General features: G+C 32.7%; 2 protein-coding genes across 9 annotated transcripts in view; one reads left to right on the plus strand and one right to left on the minus strand.

Annotated features, from left to right (window-relative positions):
* Positions 1-9855, plus strand: part of LOC117125262 (myotubularin-related protein 13-like) — a 74530-nt gene extending 64675 nt beyond the window's left edge. For all 7 annotated transcript variants that reach the window (XM_033271718.1, XM_033271721.1, XM_033271722.1 and 4 more), the window contains 7 exons: positions 97-321; positions 1015-1188; positions 2705-2834; positions 3116-3280; positions 3972-4099; positions 4676-4813; positions 5067-9855. In XM_033271718.1, coding sequence (XP_033127609.1) covers positions 97-321; positions 1015-1188; positions 2705-2834; positions 3116-3280; positions 3972-4099; positions 4676-4813; positions 5067-5162 — 1056 coding nt within the window. In that variant the 3' untranslated portion in view covers positions 5163-9855. The remainder of the gene's footprint in view (positions 1-96; positions 322-1014; positions 1189-2704; positions 2835-3115; positions 3281-3971; positions 4100-4675; positions 4814-5066) is intronic.
* Positions 9856-11169: 1314 nt separating this feature from the next.
* Positions 11170-17486, minus strand: LOC117125263 (RAD51-associated protein 1-like). 2 transcript variants are annotated; one of them, XM_033271727.1, is made up of 8 exons: positions 17281-17486; positions 16332-16381; positions 15683-15830; positions 14594-14733; positions 13727-13972; positions 13029-13193; positions 12362-12574; positions 11170-11921 (listed from the first exon to the last, which is right to left on the minus strand). In XM_033271727.1, the coding sequence occupies exons 1-8, from the start codon at positions 17313-17315 to the stop codon at positions 11806-11808; spliced, it is 1113 nt and encodes a 370-aa protein (XP_033127618.1). In that variant the 5' UTR covers positions 17316-17486; the 3' UTR covers positions 11170-11805. The 2 variants fall into 2 exon arrangements, with proteins under 2 accessions (XP_033127618.1, XP_033127619.1); XM_033271728.1 differs by having other exon boundaries at positions 16315-16381; positions 17281-17418.
* Between the last annotated feature and the right edge of the window lie 1142 nt (positions 17487-18628).

The raw sequence follows: 18628 nt of genomic DNA on the forward strand, positions 1-18628 counted from the left end.
GGTTCGTATAACTGGGGTACGTAAAAACGAGGTTCTACTGTATATTAATAAGCAAACATGGGTTTATAATATTCGTATTTCAAATTGCTTTTTTAGTCAAGAGTTCTGAGACCATATGCAAACATATCAAGCTTGAAGATTTGGGACTTTTACCTGAATGAGCATTTGAGCTGTGGACCTGCTTTTGACTGCGAGTTGTTTGATGCTGCACGGAATGAGGACAATGAGACGCCGCTGTCACCTGCAGACCGATGTGTTGTCAATGCGTGTTATCAAAATGTTGCCCAGGCTGATCCTGATATGCAGAGATGGTTACTCAATGTAAGTGTATATGTCCTTCATCTGGCTTCCAGTATTGTTTAAATGCAAGTTATTACTTCTGCCAATTAGGTTGTTTTTTTACCTGCATTTCTGTCTGTCTTTTCTCTATGTCTGTCTGTTAGCCAGCTAAATGGATCATAAAATTTAGTGGATCGGCACGTAGTAATTAAAGAAAGACACCATTAAATTATGACTTTCGACAGAGGCATATTTCTGAAACAAACATACACAAAATGTCTGATCAAACATTCAGTGAGTCTGACAGACAAAACAAATTGAATATTATGCACTTTTCTCTAGTATATCTTTCTTCATTTTAAAACTTACTTCATTTATTAAGTCTTTTAAACAGACTGACAGAGAAAAACCTTATAGTGTGTGTCCAGCTTTTAGCTCAGTGGGTTTTTTTTTAAAGCAATGAGTGTTTTATTGGATACAACAGGTAAGTCACATGGACAGGTAGTCCATGACTTCATGACAATTAATGTTATTCTTTTTAAAGGAGGTTGTATATTTTTCAATCAATCATCGTAAAAGTTTTACTTACAGTATGGTCTTGTACATTTATGTTGATAGCATTATAGAAGCCCAATTGCATATAATGGATTTAATGATCCTTTTCTTCTCTTCAAGAACATTTCCTTGTATTTTTTAATCAATTTAAGTAATTTTTTGATTGTTTTTCTTTTTCAGGAAATAATCCAGTTGGAAACAGACCTTAATGTTGCTACCTCTCACTGGAGAACAATTATTAATAAGTTCAATGCATCGATGCAATCTAAAGCAAAGTTAGTCTCCCCAGTAACTGAAGAAGCTAAAGCCCATGGAACCTCAATCCACAAGAAAATTACAATGGATATCCTCAGGGTGAGATAATTTTACACTTATTGTTATATTCTTATCAATCAATCAATCAATCAATGGATTAATTAAGAAGGATTTATAAAGCGCCAATATATACACCAGAGTAAAATGTTCAGTGACTCATAAATTGCACATAAGGGATTAAATAATTTACTTAAATAATAGGGGTATGCCATTAAAAAAAACAGCATCTATGACCAAAACAAGATATTGACACTTTTTAATATATTAATTTTCTCCACATCGTAAGATTTGAAATGTCATTTACTGAAATCTACTTACTATTGTCAAAGTTTAATAAAGTAAAATTACAGTATTATGGCTTCTGTGTATTAACTTGTACAATCTGGCACATTCTTTATGCTCAATTTAACAATTAGTGAGAGTACGCTGGTTTGGGCATACCTCAATTAATTAATAGTAACTCATTTTTTTTGTTTTATGACATTATTATGGTAATATAACAATATTGCAGTTGGTTTCAAGGTAATGGGATCGAATCCCAGGTTCCCTATAACAAATAACATATTTTATCGTTTTTATTGAGTCTTTTACAAAGTGAATTAATATATTTGATATAATAATTATGTCACTTGGTGCCAGTCGCCATTCTCAAGACATGAACGCAAAACAAATGACTGCAGTACGTTTCAACTTCATATATTGGAGCAAGGAAGTTATCAGCAAACTCAAAACAGCAAAACATCAAAAATTGACGAACAAGGAAATACCCCAACAAGTTAAGGACAATCAGAACCCTGCAAAACAGAAGCACATCATTCATCGGTCTCTGAAGTTATTATATGTTACTCCATATAGTATACTAAAGATGAATCTAAATTCAAACAGCAGAACTAACCATCATCACAGTGATTAAATCTTAGATATACAACAATAGTGCAATTCAATAAATAATTGGCCATCTTGATTTTACTTAAGGTTAACAATAAAGATGCAAGAATACCATACTCAATTTAACAGTCCTCACAATATACACAATAATTATCCAATCGTAGATCATTATACTTCTCAAAACAACAGAATTAAACAACAGATTTTCTACTAAATATATGTTCTATACTGTGTTCTCAAACAAACAGAGAATTCAATATCATAACTAATTACCACAAATAATTGCCACTAATAAAGCAGTACCACAACCATGAACAATGCGATATTCTACATTACTTGATCGATTATAACAAATAACATGATTAACATCACCATATATTTATTTTTTTGGATTGTTATTAAATACTATACTAATTCAAATTCATTACAAGATCAAACAAATTCATTAACTCAGTTAACCATTTGAGGCATCAAGCACAGCTACACACCACTTTTTTTATTGTCTACTGATAGATTCCAGCATTCAAACCTGCTGCGCCCCAACCCCAAACTAATTACCAAAATAGGTGTAGCGTGCAGCATGAATGTTTTACATCCAGACGTTCATTTCAAAGTTCGAATCCGACAATTATATAATAATTTCAATTTGGTTTCATTTTTTTTTAAGGGTAAGAGTGGAGGGGAATCCCCTAGAGGTTTTGCGTCTCACCACCGATTTGAGTCACATGACTTCCAGACACCAACCAATTGTGACGCTTGTCATCAGGTGATCTGGAGCTATATGAAACAAGGAACTGGTAAGAAATCGCTATACAATTTAATGTATGCAATTTAATGTTTATGTGAAGAAACACTGCTTTCATAAAGTTCTGCGTCAAATATTTCTAGCTTTTATTAGAAATATTGAGAGTACGTAACCAATCCAATGAAAGTTTTTTGACAATCTGCATCAGTTGCGACAAAAAACTGTCATATGCCCATATTTGGATTTAATGACATCATCATGCGCTTATGTAAGCACATTACACAACAGTGTGTTGTAAGATGTGATATATTTGATTGATTTATTATTTTACAGGGATGAGATGTGCAGATTGCGGTTTTAGTTCACATGAGAAGTGTATCACATCAGCGCCAAAGCAATGTTTACGACGCGGCTCATCCAAAGAACCAAGTAATACAAGTAGTAAACAGACTGAAGAACTCACAAAAAGTGTGCCAATCAATAATGATAAAGACCCAAGTAAGTCAACACCATAATTTTAGAACTTTGTTTAGAATTTTGTTCTATGTGCAGACATCCTAATAATAGGGAGCTATAGTTTGGTGGATATTGAGTTCTCGTTTTCAAATACGAGGATAAACAAATAAAGTAAAAAAAAAAAAAAAAAATATTCCATTATCTCTAAATCTTTGTCCAGACTACTATGACCATATTTAGGCAGGTCACATGTTTTTGTCAAATCAAATCTGAGTTGTACGTCTGCATCCCTTTTGATTATGGAGTAGAACCCCTCCATTTGGTCAACCGTAAAAAGGAGACACTTTTTCAGGCACTAAATAAGGAAAAGTACAAACCCTATTCATAGGACACCCCCTATTATGGCAACACCCAAAGGTGTCCCCTTAATAGGGTTCTACAATATATAAGTTATATTCTTAATTAATTCTATTATTTGTATTTAGAACTTGTAAACAATAAAAACCCTATTAAGGAGACCCCTTTTTTGTGTTATTTTATTAAAAAATAAAGTAATAAATTAACACCTGAAAGTATCCCCTTAATAGTATATAAGTGCTTTCCTTAATATTTACCATAACTACATTCTGTTTAATACCACATCTGGTGAAATTTATCTTTTATTCTGATTGTTGTGTTTTTAACTTCAGGTAATGAAGTAATATCACTGGATTTTTTTTTTTTCCTTTTTCAGATACCTACCTAAATTTTGCTGCCAGAATTGGTGAAACAGTTAGTCATAAAGGTTACTTATACAAACGAGGGGCTCGATTACGTCAATGGAAACAAAGATACTTCAAATTGGATCCTAATAAACACCAGGTATTCTAATCTATTGTTATTGGTCATATGAATATTTTTGAAGATTAAATTTACTTAGTGTTGTAGATTGCTAAAATTTTTCCTATGTAAAAAATAACACTACTGAGTTACAAATAAACAACAATTACAATTTTTCAATTATATTGTGTTTATTAATATTTAAATATTTTCATATATTATTTTATTATTACATGATTGTTTTTAATACTAAATATCTTTATGATATTTTGTTCTTATTTTATATAACATTTTCATATTGTTTTTTGTAGTTATTTATTAATGTTTTATTAACTACATATAATAAAACCTATTACGCCAACATAATGTCAATGACTGCCAAATGTCTGAAATCAGACGGCTACAAGTACCATTACCAGTATCTTACCTAATTTTTTATATGTTACCAACACAACATTTTTACTGCTTTGTACAGTATGATCACGACATGAGGTTGCTGTACAAGGGCATCAGATCGTAATTACAATTTAATTTCAGTTTGATGCACTGCATATTAGTATTAATGCTATTGTTCTGTGCAGTTGCACTTTAAGCATGTGTTTACATTTTGCTTTGTAGCTTCGTTACTATGATACGGACGATGTTCAGACCTGTAAAGGCACCATAGATCTAAAAGAAGTAGAGAGTGTGAAACATGACAACTATTCCAGCAACTTGCCGGGTGTACCTAAGCTAGATGACAATTCTTTCATTTATGTAAGTCTACAGAAAAAATAAACACGCACAAATGAACAAATAAACTGGACGCCCACTGTTCCCGTCAGCCAATGCAACTCTATGGAGAACGCAATTCCACAATATAAGTGTAATGGATCGTTGTTAATAATAATCCGTTAAGAATGCCACTGACAATGTATGAAGGAATTTTTTAAGGATTACTTAAAAAATTTATCAATATACAGAGTTTCATTTAAAATTAATTTTTTTTATTAATTCTTTTTTTTTATAGATGAAAACAAGTACTAGGGATTACCATTTTCTTGCCAAAAACAAAAAGGAAGCCGATGAATGGATTAATAAAATACAGGATTGCATCACCAATTAAATACTGAATTTGATTTGAGTGACTAAAATCATCTGATGACATCACCAACAAGGCATCTGAAGACATCTATATGAGACATCTGATGACATTACCAATATGAGAGAGATGTTATCAATAAAGCATCAAATGAAATTACCATTAAGGCACCTGGTGACATCACCAATAAGGCATCAGATGACATCACCAATATGGCATCTAATGACATCAGTAAAGACACATAACACCACCACTAGTAAGGTATCTGATGATAACATTAATAGGACATCTGATGACATCACCAATATTACATCACCAATATATGTTATGTTCTCATCACTAAGACACTTTATAACATCATACTAAGGTGTCTGAAGACATCACCAATATGACACCTGAGGACATCACTAATGCATCTGTTGACATCACCAATAAATCATCTGATGTCATCAATCGTCAGTAAGATATAAGATGACCAATAAGACACATGCTAAGTATCATCAGAAAGGTAGATAATGACATCACCAGTAAGACATCCAATGACATCATTACGAAAGCATCTGATGACATCACCAGTAAATCATCAGGTATCACCAGATATTATCAATAAGAAATCTCTTGACAACTGATAACATCATCATCATCATCACTGATGACATCACCATTAATACACCTAATGATATCACCTCTAAAATATTTGATAACACCACAAATTAATATACCCTGTAATAAAGTTCAAAGGAATCGCCACAGATGACATCACTTATACTGGAGCGACTCTACATTTAAAAGTAATTTTACAGACATAATCTACTTATAATAATGATGTCAACACCACTATAACTCAGTCTGGTTCCAGGTTTAACTACGAATCATCATTACCTGATGATTTTTTAAGTTATAGTCATAAACAGCTGAATTAAATTGTAGTGTTTAATATTTTATAGAGTAAAGCCAACAAAAACAAAATCAAGAATAAGTCAAAACAAAGACAAATTGTGAATATTTCAGCAGAAATAAGTACACTCTGACCTAAACCTTAAAAAAAAAAAAAAAACCTGAGTGAATATGTATTAAGGTAACAAGTGAAAAATCTTTACGAAGTATAATTTTTTTAATTAAATTCTTTTTAAAGAGACATAAATTGGTCTTTTTTGGCACATTAACATTCAGTACGTTGTTGAGTGTGTGTACCAGCAAACACTTGCCCATTAGGTTTACCGCACTTTGTTGTTTCAAGATGCGATCTTTGATCCTTCTTATATTTATTCAAAAAGACGAATCAACGATTGCAATATGATTGAAATAGCAATAACATATTTAAGTGTCGTGTGTATTGTTTAAAGCAATCTTTTTAAAATGTTATAGGTGTAGATTAATGGTTGATTGATTGCACTAGGTTTTGAGTGTCATTACAACATCACATTGTTATTTATGTGGATATATTTCCATAGAAGTTTATGTGTGCTTGTGTTTTTAAGTAATCTTCAAAGAATTCAAACTGCTTTACATTTTGATCTCTTGAAATCTGTTATTAAAATTTTAATGATGTTCTCATTATCAAATTAATATAGCATTTCCCTCTTTTTAAAAGGTTAAATAGGTTTGGTACATTAAAAAATCATCTGTCTTTTTAAAATAGTAAATTTGGTAGCCAATCATCTAATTTATAGAAAAGGTAATCTAAAGAAATCATTTAACCTTTAAAAGCATAAATTAAGTTGGTATCTAAATAATAATCTAAATTGTAAAGTAATATAAACCTGGTACATGTAGATTATCATCTATTTAAGCACATGTAAGCCACATTGAGAGTTGATAAGACCATTTAACAATCTATGGAGTTACATATTTTGTGTTTCCCACAATGCATCTGGGTCATCAACAGTTTTTGAATAATTGTCTAAATGCACATTTTATACAAAATCTCATCACAATTAATAATTCATCGTAATTAATTCATTTGTTACTGTTGGTGATGCGTGGAACGTAGTAATAACAGTTCACATTAGAGTAGTATATTTAAGAGATGTAGTAAAACACAGACATCTGCTTTTTCTAAGTAAATTGTTTCCATTCCAGTAATTATGTAAATAGTACATATTAGTAGCTGAAAATTATATAGATTGTGATTAATATTATTTACTGTTATTGGTAATAATATGAATTAAAATATATTACATAAAGGATAAGATAAGGTGTATGCATAATGAAAGCATATGGAAGGCAATGTAGTTGTAAAGTGTTAACTGGGAACATGACAAATACTATATCATTAACAGTGAAGCGTTTGGAGGGCATTATAGATTTGCACTAGTGGTATAATAGTATCAATGAGAACATTAATTGGAGGGTAATAGTGTAGAGCACTAGTAACTGGGAACATGACAATTTCTGTAATAATATCAATGAAAGCTTATGGAGGGCAATAAAATAGCAAACTAATAAAATTATTATGAACATGAGCGATCGTATCTCAGTAATATTGAGAGCATAGGGGAGGCAATAAAATAACTTAAATTCATAACAGGAAATATGATGTTTGGTGTAAAATAACATCAATAATTTTAAATCACTAAATCACATGCATTCATATTTTAATTATGATTAATATTATTATACTATGCCGATATTTGTCTATTATTATGATTATTCCTTAAATATATATTAGACACAATATCAGTATATTTGAATTACTAGCATTGCCAATATTATTTATTACTTCTATTACAATATATACATAGCCAGTAATTAATATTAATTTTTCATTGTATTAAATTTTGTCTATTATTTTTTTTAATTAATACTTTATTAAATATTATTATTATTCTTATTATAATTAATTATGTTATTTTTTCTACTATGTGTAAATTACATTGCAATAAACAATGCTCATAATTATGACATTCACGAAGGTATTTGGAATGCATCATTAGTAAGAAAAATAATTTATCCATAAGTGGAGTTTCAATTAAAGTATTTTCTTGGGTTAACAGAAACTTAGGAAATATATATTTAATGCCAAAAATGTTGCTTAGCACTCCTATATCCCCTCTCCCCCTCCTAAACTATTACCCATTAATTGTTGTTTATTAGCATCCAACAGTAACCCCATAAACTGTAGCATGTTACCCCTCCTACGTCTAGTCCTGATCCCCCTCCATAAATTGTTGCTCATTACTCTTGTACATCTAGGTCTGACCCAGTTCTTTCTTATACCAATTATCAATGTTTTTAATTACCATTCACCTTATATAAAAAATGCACTTTTTACCTTTACTCTCATTGGCTATTTTTTAACATATATATTTACGTTTTTGTTGATTGGTAATGATTACTTTTTGGAATTTATTTGTTCAGTTCACTTTAGATTTTATGCAATTAGAAGTTTTATCATGGGCACACGATGGCGAATAATGTGTAATTTGTGTATGAAGTTTGCACATGTTTAGTGGTACATGGGATAATTTACCATATTGTCAAATAATGATGGTACATATGTATGTATTAGCACCTACAGTGTGTTATTCGAAGTCAATGTAATTGTCTTTCTTATCAAATTTGGTAGCTGTTAATAGCCAGTGGCGTATCTTGGAGCCTTGAAATGGGGGTGGGGCTGATGGGGCGCAAAAGGTGGAGTCAGCAAAATAATGGTGATTAACTGCTTGAACTTGATTTTTTTTGCTACAGAGCAGGGGGATGCTCCATGTGCACCCTCCTAGATACGTCACTGTTCATAGCTGTAGTTTTGAATTTATACTGAACATTGTTGGGACGAATTCTGATGATAATTTTTTTTAAATGCATAGGTTTGTGATCACCGAGACTAGACTAGAAGTCGGTGTAAAATATTTTAGATTCTAAACTAGGATATTTTGGGATATGTTCTGCCTGGTTTGAACAAGATTCGTATCCAGATTCTGAGATTGGAAGTTGAGCAGCTTACCCACCAGACCACAACTACACTCAATTAGGGTTTGTTCATCCTGGGACCACAGGATTCGAAGGAAGGCATCTTACCCACCAAACCACATTATTGTACTATCATTTTCATGGCGTATAAATTGCTTTTGATATGGTGGGAATTACCAAAATTAAACTGTTGTTGTAGAGCAATATTTAGCTTGGTCTAACTGTGAAGAACTTTCGTAAATTAAGAGTAAAATACGAATTATACAATCCATAGTAAAACATTTTGCAATCCCTTTTAGTATGTTAAGTTTGTTCCATTTTGTAAACAGGGATGGATCGTTGTATGATACAATGATTTTGTATATATTCGCTAGTGCAATCAATGGTATGAAATTTACACTTTCTGTTGTATTTATATGTTAGTAATAATTTAAACTCCTGTGTGTGGATGGTTTTATGTCTGGGGTATTTTTTAGTTTAGTTTTTATTTTCATGTGAAGGGGTATTGCGACCAAATATAACTGCTGTACTCCTTTAGTTAATTTTTATGAGTAATTTTGAGTCATATTATTTCTTTCTCAAGTTACCAATTAGTAATTTTTTTGGTTTTTTTATGCAATTCTTATTTGAGAACAAAATGTAATGTTGTCTTTATCATTGAAAGCTTGTTTTAATCAAATGGATAAATCTTGTCCTATTTTTTTGAATGTCCATATTGAAATGGCAGATGAAGAAGATTGTAGACTGCTTAATATATTGTTATATCATTTACAATAAATTATTCCAGCTGTTTTGATCATGGGATAAATGCCTGGTTTTATGTCATGTTACAACGTGTATTTAAGCGCGCATGTTGTCGCTCACACAATCATAGCAGCTTGTGTTATTTCGTGAAAATAAAAAAAAGCATGTCAAATAAGCATTTTTTGATTGTCAAGCAATTTTCTATCTACACAAAAAATTAGTAATAACACGTTTTCACGAACATATCTACTTTCATTGTGTGAGCAACGAGTGTGTAGAGTGGATAAATGCAATGCTACAGTAGAGTTGATGGGGCACAAGTAGCAGCTGCATCAAAAAAAATTACCAAAATTTCAGGGAATTAATGAGCTTCCTCAAAATATTTTTTTAATTGTATTTTTCTACAAAGTGATGATCCATGAACAGGTAACTTTAGAGTGTAGTGTACACAAAGAAGTGCTGACAGTCACCTATGATGTGAATGTCAATTTTTAAAATAATATCCAGTACCAGTATTACGTCATGTTGCATTATTATTGCAGACTGTCTTTCCGCCAAAAAAAAAATTGTGGTACTCTTCTTAACAGGGTGGGCATTAAAATGGGTGAAAATTTAATGCTTTCTTTGTGCATGTGCACTAGGTTGAAGATTATAGGCAGGCCACATACAGATTTATAATTTACTGTCACGGGCTGTAACAATATTTGCTGTGGTTTACTTGACCAACCGTACTTTTATAAGAATTTGTTTACTGTTTACTGGTGTTTTGGCATGTTGATGTATAATCACAACCAAACAAATTGATGGTATTCTTGTATTTTACTTGTTTTATACTATAATTAAGCCCCAGGTTACATCTTCTTGAGGGGTCTTTAATCCACAAGACGCTATATAAACACCGTATAGAATTACATCACGTCAAATGGTTCTTTGAGCCAAATAATTACAGACTGCATACCCAGTAGGCCTTTCACTCACTTTTAAACCCTGAATACAAAGACCATGGTTTCTGTAACAAGTTAAGGTGAGAAGGCCTACTTTGTCAGCAAGAAAATGCTAATCGATCTTTTTGCTGACAACAAATTCAGTACTGGTTTACAATTTATGTAATTCATAATAAATAATTTTTTTATTTTGTAATTTATTTATTTATTTATAACGATGATTAGGCTTACTACACAAACCAAAACCAATTTCCATTTGTTAAAAAATGTATGTTTTGCCTATTTCTTTGCTCTGTTAATACAAGAAATTAGGAAAATAATAGGCATAATCAAATATATGTTTAGATACCAAATAAAAACCAACATTGATTGAAATCAACCAACATGATTGAAATAATCATGACAGGTTGGTATTTGATTTTTAAAAAAAAGATTTTTAAATACTGTACCACTTACAGCCAATTAAAATATTTATAATATATTAAAATGGTCATTAGGATATCTTGCATGTACTATTAATGTACAAGATTAATTTACTATTACTGCTATTTATTATTTAGTTTCCTGTAGGAGGCCTGCTTAAACCCATATTTACCTAGAGATGAGCAGTTTACCTTATTTTAAATAAACTGTATACAAGATCTCTGATTTGCTACATACATATAACCCACACTTTTTACAAATACCTATGATGCGGTAGTACAATGGGGGAGGGCAGTGACTTAAGCCAAAGTCAGAGACAGGCCAAGTCAATTTTTTTTCTATATAAATATTTTGTGTATTTTACACTGTAAAATGTCTCTGAAAAGCCTAAAATGGCCCAAAAATGCCCATTTTTTTACTCCTGGGTCTTTGCTGTCTGACCACGCTGCCCAACATACAAAAATTTCAGAACACCTCTCAAAGAGCTGGACTACTTTGGACAGATCCTTTGAGCCGCCTCTGTTATGATGCCATATAGAAGAAGGCCTAATGATTTTGATTTTTTAATACATGCAAGGTAACAGCTGACTAGATCTTTGGAGTTCTATCCTTTAAATACTAGTACGCAGGTGACCAAAAGCGTGTCACGTTGGCAGTTGTAGGTTATGAAGAGGTTTAACCCTGGCAAAGCGAGACAGTCCAAGGCGTCGAGGTTGACCTGGTGATATTAGCTTCACGCCTCCCAAGGGATTAGGTCCACCTGCAATGAAATCAAATTTAAAAGTAACTATCGTTAAGTCAATGCAACAGGGCTAAACACTTATTTTTTTTATTGACACAATATATAAATTTGTATTACTATTATCATCATAGTTTATAGAGAGTATGACATAATTCCGTATTGTAATTGATACATGTACAGTACCTAATTTTTTATATATGTAAATTCATAATTTAGATTTATTTTACTTGAGTTTTTCAGATAAAAGCTCCCCTTTTATTTTGATTAATTTTCATACAAGACACTTTAGCCAGGTATAAGTCCACTTCCCAACTCCATAAATTTGGAAAAGTCTTCACTTTCGGGAGGCCCATATGTCTATGACTGAGTTCCTTGTTTGCATTTGTTGATGCTCAAGTTGTTGGAACTAAACTTTAATGGCATTATTGGAAGTGAAAGAACTAAGATAATATTCTTACCAGGAGAAGGGAGTATTGGTTTTCTGTTGATCTGTTTAGGTGTGATGGTGACAGACATCGATGTACCACTGGTTGCTGGTGGTGTGAACCCTTTTCCTATTGTTTTAATTGTAGCTGGAATGGCAGCTCTTTTTGTTGGAATGGGTGCTGTTGGATGTATGTTGCTTGATGTGTTGCTGTTGGCTGGTGATGCTTTATTCTTGGATGATTTACCTGCAAGATGCATATCAAATAATTGTAAATCATTATTAATAATCATTTATTTTGTAATTGTTATAATCATAATAATCATTATTACATCAGTATTACTGTTACTTAGTAACACTATTGTTGGCACACTGGCTGCTGATAAAATATAAATCTTGATGTCGGGAGACTTTAATCTAATATTTTCCATTTTCCACTTTGATTACAGATCATTTACTACGTTACTTTATTTGTTTCCCAACAAACTCCTAGATTTTTAAGGAGAATCCCTCTTCCTAGAAATTTTAATTGTGAATATTAAAATGGCTCCTAATTGTATATTCTCAAAAATGAAACAACATTTGCACAAAATTCATAATTTTAAAAAGGTGATATTATTGTAACTGAGAATGCTAAATCAGTTATCAAATATATAAAATCAGTAAATTTCTTCTTTAAAAGGAAATGTTGCAGTACATACCTGAAGTTGCTTTAGATTTCTTGGAACTACTATTTTCTTTTGGTTTATTTTTGACTGTTTTCTTTTTACTTTCCTTCAAATTTTTCTTTTTTGATGTTGATATCTCATAGTCACTTTCATCACCATCATCAGAGAAATTGCCATCACTACCATTATCTACATCACCTAAATATAAGGTAAGTTGAGATGAAAATCGAATGCTATATTTATATCAATATTTTTCAAACACACTAACAAACTAAATACAGATATGAAAAGACTATTACCGTATTTATTCAAATTAATGCCCTGCTTTAAATAAACACTTCCCCCTCCGCCCCACTAGACCCTCATTTGGAATAAACTCCTCCCTCGAATAAATGCCCCAGGGCATGTTCTACTCCAATATAATTACATTTTTCTTAACTTGGTTCAGATCAATAAGTCTTTATGACCATTTGTCAGTGTTATAGTTCCATATATTATAGTGAAATTAAGGGGCATTATTTTAATGTATATGTACCCATGGAGGAAATATATTATTTCCTCCACGATGTATCCATGTTACACCCCAAAAAATAAATGCTTCCCTTGTATAAATGTCTCTAATATACCCACCTTTAAAAAACCCTTCTCAACAATAAATGCTCAGAGTATTCAAATTCAAATACGGTATATTACATACATCATAAATTTAAATCACATAATGAAATACTAACCAACATAAAAATCATCATCTCCATCATCATCATCATCTATATAGACCTCTGCTAAAGACTTTCTGGAAGCTGCTCTCCGTGATGGTCTGGCGTCCTCTCTGAAATCTTCTTCCAAGACCTCAATGCCTGATTCTTGATTAGTGGTGACAAAATTTTGATTTAGTTGGGGATGAGGCACTGACGTTGCAGATGTAACAGTCACAGCAGATGGTTTGTTTTCTTTATCTATTTCCAATCGCTGTTCCCCTAGGAAAGTGAACCAAAATTGTTGGCATTCCCTTTGGTTTCACATGTTTCAAACCCAGTAATAATTTTTGAATACCATTAAAAAATGCAAGCCTAAGCAAATGCACTCTTCTTGTATGGTGCATGCTTCCATTAGGAATACAGTAACCTTCCATTTTAACAACTTAGACATGTTTGGCTATTGAATTACTGTACTCTGTGGATGTTCGACCAACTGAATTATGAGGTCAAGCTGGTATATTGTACTCCCTTAGATTTTCCTATCACAAAGGTAACTGGAGAATGCTGGGTTCAAATCATGGTTGGGAAATTAAAACAAATAACTGCTTGCTTATTTAAAATATTTACTAATAATCCTTTACTGATTGCCAACGAATTTAAAAAAAGAATATGAGAATGTTTATTCATCTGATATTAGGTGAGGAAAATATTTTCACATTCTAATTCTCAATTAATATCAATAACTTACAGTACTTAAATATACAAATATATCATTCAAATGAGTATTGTATTTGTTAAAGTTCACTATCTCCACGCAGACAAATATCATATATAAGGTTGCATTACAACCAAAAACAAGGTATAAAATTCAGAATGTTAAAATAAAAAAAAAGCATGAACCTTGGTTGTGCATTTCAGCTTCTATTTTGTTGTGTTTGTTTTCCTTTTTCTCGTTCCCTTGGGATTCTTGCTTTGATAATTCCATCACCCTTCGCAGCTCTCTTTCAAATGACTGTTCTTCCAATTTTTCCAAAGACACCCTACAAAAAAAAAAAAAAAAAAAAGGATCTGAAAGTCAAGAGTGAAGATGTAGATGCTTTTCAATCCTAAAGTCCTGGGTCCAAACCCTGTTACTGCAGGATTTGTTTTTTTCTGATGAATAAAAATAAATCCACTCCTAAAGCCTCATTAAGAGCCTTACAAAGCTTCATTCCATCCTGTAAGTGGTTGAGTGTGCTTGCTTTTGGATGTGAAGGAAATTTGAAAAATAAAATGAAAAAAAAAAACAATAATAGAAAAAAAAATACAATAATAATAATAATAATAATAATAATAATAATTCATTCTTACACAGCGCATATATACGCAAGCTCTCAATGCACAGTTATATAAAAACAGAATAATGATGCAATGTTAAATTAATGAAAAACTTGATTAAAAAGGAAGCTCTTTTCTTGGTCGGAATGTAGTTGGAATGTAGTCGGAGTGGAGTTGAATAGCTTTGGTTAAGATGCTTGCATTCCAATCCCAGGGTCCTGGGTTCAATTCCTCTCAGTTGCAGGATTTTTTCTCATGACCAAAACAACTCTACTCCCTAAAACCTCATATTGAGATTTAGTTTGTGTAGAGCATCATGTGTGTATGTTTGTCTTGTGAAAGGGATTGTCACCTACAAAGTAGGACAGTGTTGACAATCCTTGGTGCATGTGTTATGTGCCTGAATAAAATAATAACAATAATAATAATAATAAAAGTAACACACTATCTGATGGACATTGATATGGTGTTTTACAAAGCTGGAGCTGCTATTGCAAAAGCTCTCTTACCAAAAATCATTTATTTTATTTTGTATATATTACAACAGTTTGGTGGATGTTCTAGTCTTGGGAACCATGTCATTGACCACCTGACCTACTAGTCTTTAAATAAATCTGATCAAACATTAGTCTGACAGACTCATGGTGAGGAAAAAATTCAATAAGCACACACCTGTCTCGCTTCACTGGCTGTTCCACATTTTTTTCTTTTGCTTTCTTCTCTTTTGTTGGCTTGGTTTTTGCAGGTTGCATCAATTTATTTTTGGCTTTCTTGTCTACCTTAGGCTTTTTAAGTGGTGGAGTTGGAACATCAAAATCATCTGCAGCATAAATTATAAGTATAATATATCTATGAGATTAAATAATTTCTTGTTTCAATACAAAATACACATGGTGTATGTGCTGCTAAATTAGGATCATAGTCACTTAAGAAAAAAACAAGGCATAACAATTAGGCATACCACATTACACCTTTTAAATATTGATGGGAATTTACAATAAATTATTGCATAGATATAGGGAGAAGATTACAATAATTAACAATAATTAGTAAAAATAAGGGACCACTGTATGACTGATTGCCTTAATGGGGTTTTGTAGTTGCCTTGTAAAAGGATGGATTTTCACCCAGCACCAAGAGAGATAATCATATTTAGTAAAAGAAATACAAATTGCAATTACACTGCCATAACTAGTATTTAAATATTTCATTTTTTTTTTAAATGAAACATTATTTTGTAAGTTTATATATTGATAGGGAAAAAACAATATAGAAGGCTAGAATGCTTTTGTATGTATAAATACATCAGTGATTTTTGTACCATCACTTTCATCTCCTCCAATTAATGTATAGTCAACAATCTTGCGTGATCTGAAAAAAAAAAGGAAGATTCCAAGTCACAGTAATACATCTGAATAATTAATCCCAAAACCATGCCAGGAAATTTCCTACCCTACTCCCCTGCCCTGGTGAAATTTCAACATCATGCTGAAACATGAGTTGAACAAATATCGCTTGATTTTTCACTGTCATGATGAAGGACCTAATTCCTGTCTCAGTTGCTGATGTGTCGTTGATACGACGAAATATTCAACACTATTCTTGTGGATTGGTATATTCACTCATTTAATACGTATTCTCCTTCATCAGGCTGAAAGTTTAATATCTCATTATTTAACTGGAAATTCTCTCCCCTGGAAAAAATTAACCTCCTTCCTGATAGCAGGAATTTCTCAGAATTCCCTGTCTGGCTAGGAAATTGCACACCTTCCTCAGCAGGCTCCATCCATCGAACACTTTTCAAATTCCTGAGCAGAGTTACATTTTTAATTTCATTTTTTGTATGTATTTGATTTTGAGACAAACTATAATTAATAGCCTATATTAATATAGGGCCTAAATATGAAATAATCTACTTATCTTAATTGGCTAAATAGGATTCACCAAATAGGCATAATATTAAGGTCCAGCCAGGGAGATTACAAATTTTTTTTACACCTCCCTGGTCCAGCTAAGGCTACATTCATGGTCTAGGCCTACGTGTAGGCCTACTACTCCTAGTAGTACACCTCTCTATGTACAGTACAGTACAGCACAGCACAGCACTCTCCCGGGCAGCCTCTGCCTGGCAGCCTTCGATCTGCATGGTGCTCGCCCTCGGGCCTGGCCCTAGCTAGCCTACTCATAGGCTAGCTAGGCCTAGGCTACATCAAAATACTTGAACTGAAACTTTACAATCTTACATTACAGACGAAATATTATGCCATTACCTATTCGGTCTAACCGAATCAGTCATCATCATCATATATTAACGAGAGGTAGGCTAGGGCCTAGCTAGGGGAACACAACAATAACCGGCAATCCATTCATACGAATTTCCCGCTCTAGACGTTTCACTCCAGACGCCACGGCGCGGTGGAATTGGGAAGTGATCGTCATCCAAGGAAGAGGGGAGGGAAAGCCTTCATACACTGAGTACAGTACTAGCTTCTATTTTCGCAGCGTATTTTTAGGATATTCCTCTGGTAAGTAGTGGTGATTCTAGCTAGGGATGCCTCCTTCCTTCCTACCTCGGCCTGGTCTAAATATATTGCCTAGGCTATCTAGCTAGGCTAGTACTAAGCGTAGTAGTAGTAGGCTTGGCCCTGCTGAATCACCCGGTTGGTAGGCCGAATACAGTCGGCCGCGCCTCCATTTCGCCGTATTGTTACGCATTTCAGTCGCGATAAATAGCCTCAGTATGGAACGCCGATGTACACATTTAGTGCTTTATGTTTGGATAGTAATTTTTAAATGGTTCTGTATTTTCATTTTTTTTTTTTTTATTTTTTTTTTTTTTTTTTTGGTGTGTATGTTTCAGGCTGGGTATTATTTATTTTGTCTTTTTTTACGATGCTTGCTTGACTATAGGCCTGTCAGGAAAAATTTGGTCCGGGGACAAAATCGGTGGTCCACCAGACCGATTTTGGCTTTAAAATTACCTGGGTAATTCCGTGTCAAATCAACCAGAGGTCCCAGGTCGACCGTCTCCAATTTTTATGAAACTTCTTAAAAATCAACATACACAAAAGATTAGCCCTACTGGACATGTAGTTCCTGAGATATTGACACGTCATCCCCAAAAAAGGGGCGTGGCTCTTCAAAATGCGAAAATGCAATTTCCTCCAACTTTTGAAGCTTATAACTAGGGATTGGTAATAGCTATCAAGGTCAAACTTGGTATTCAAACTTATATTGCACCATATTACACAAATATGGCATCAGATTAACTGTTATCCCTTCTTTTTTTAAGTTACCTGCACTCAAAATAGCCACTTGTGTGTGTGTATACATCTTAAATTACAGATATATTATCTATGGGTAGTTGTCTAGCCACAAGCAAGCACAGGCTGATCAAATGAATTAAAATGGAATGACATCCATTCAAAGTTGGACCAGCCCTAAAAAAGTGAAAAAAGCCTATGTTTCCCATTATCGGTTCGTCATGTGGACAGTTAAAATCTTTTCTTAAACTTACACCAGTTAGCTAGCACCATGAGCATCTTTTTTGATGGATACCAGCGCTAAATAAAACTACACTATTACTATTAGGCCACGTAAAATAAAACAATTGGTTAG

This window comes from Anneissia japonica, unplaced genomic scaffold (assembly GCF_011630105.1).
Source record: "Anneissia japonica isolate Jap-2015-1 unplaced genomic scaffold, ASM1163010v1 scaffold690_len516080_cov150, whole genome shotgun sequence".
In the NCBI taxonomy this organism is placed as follows: Eukaryota; Metazoa; Echinodermata; class Crinoidea; order Comatulida; family Comatulidae; genus Anneissia; species Anneissia japonica.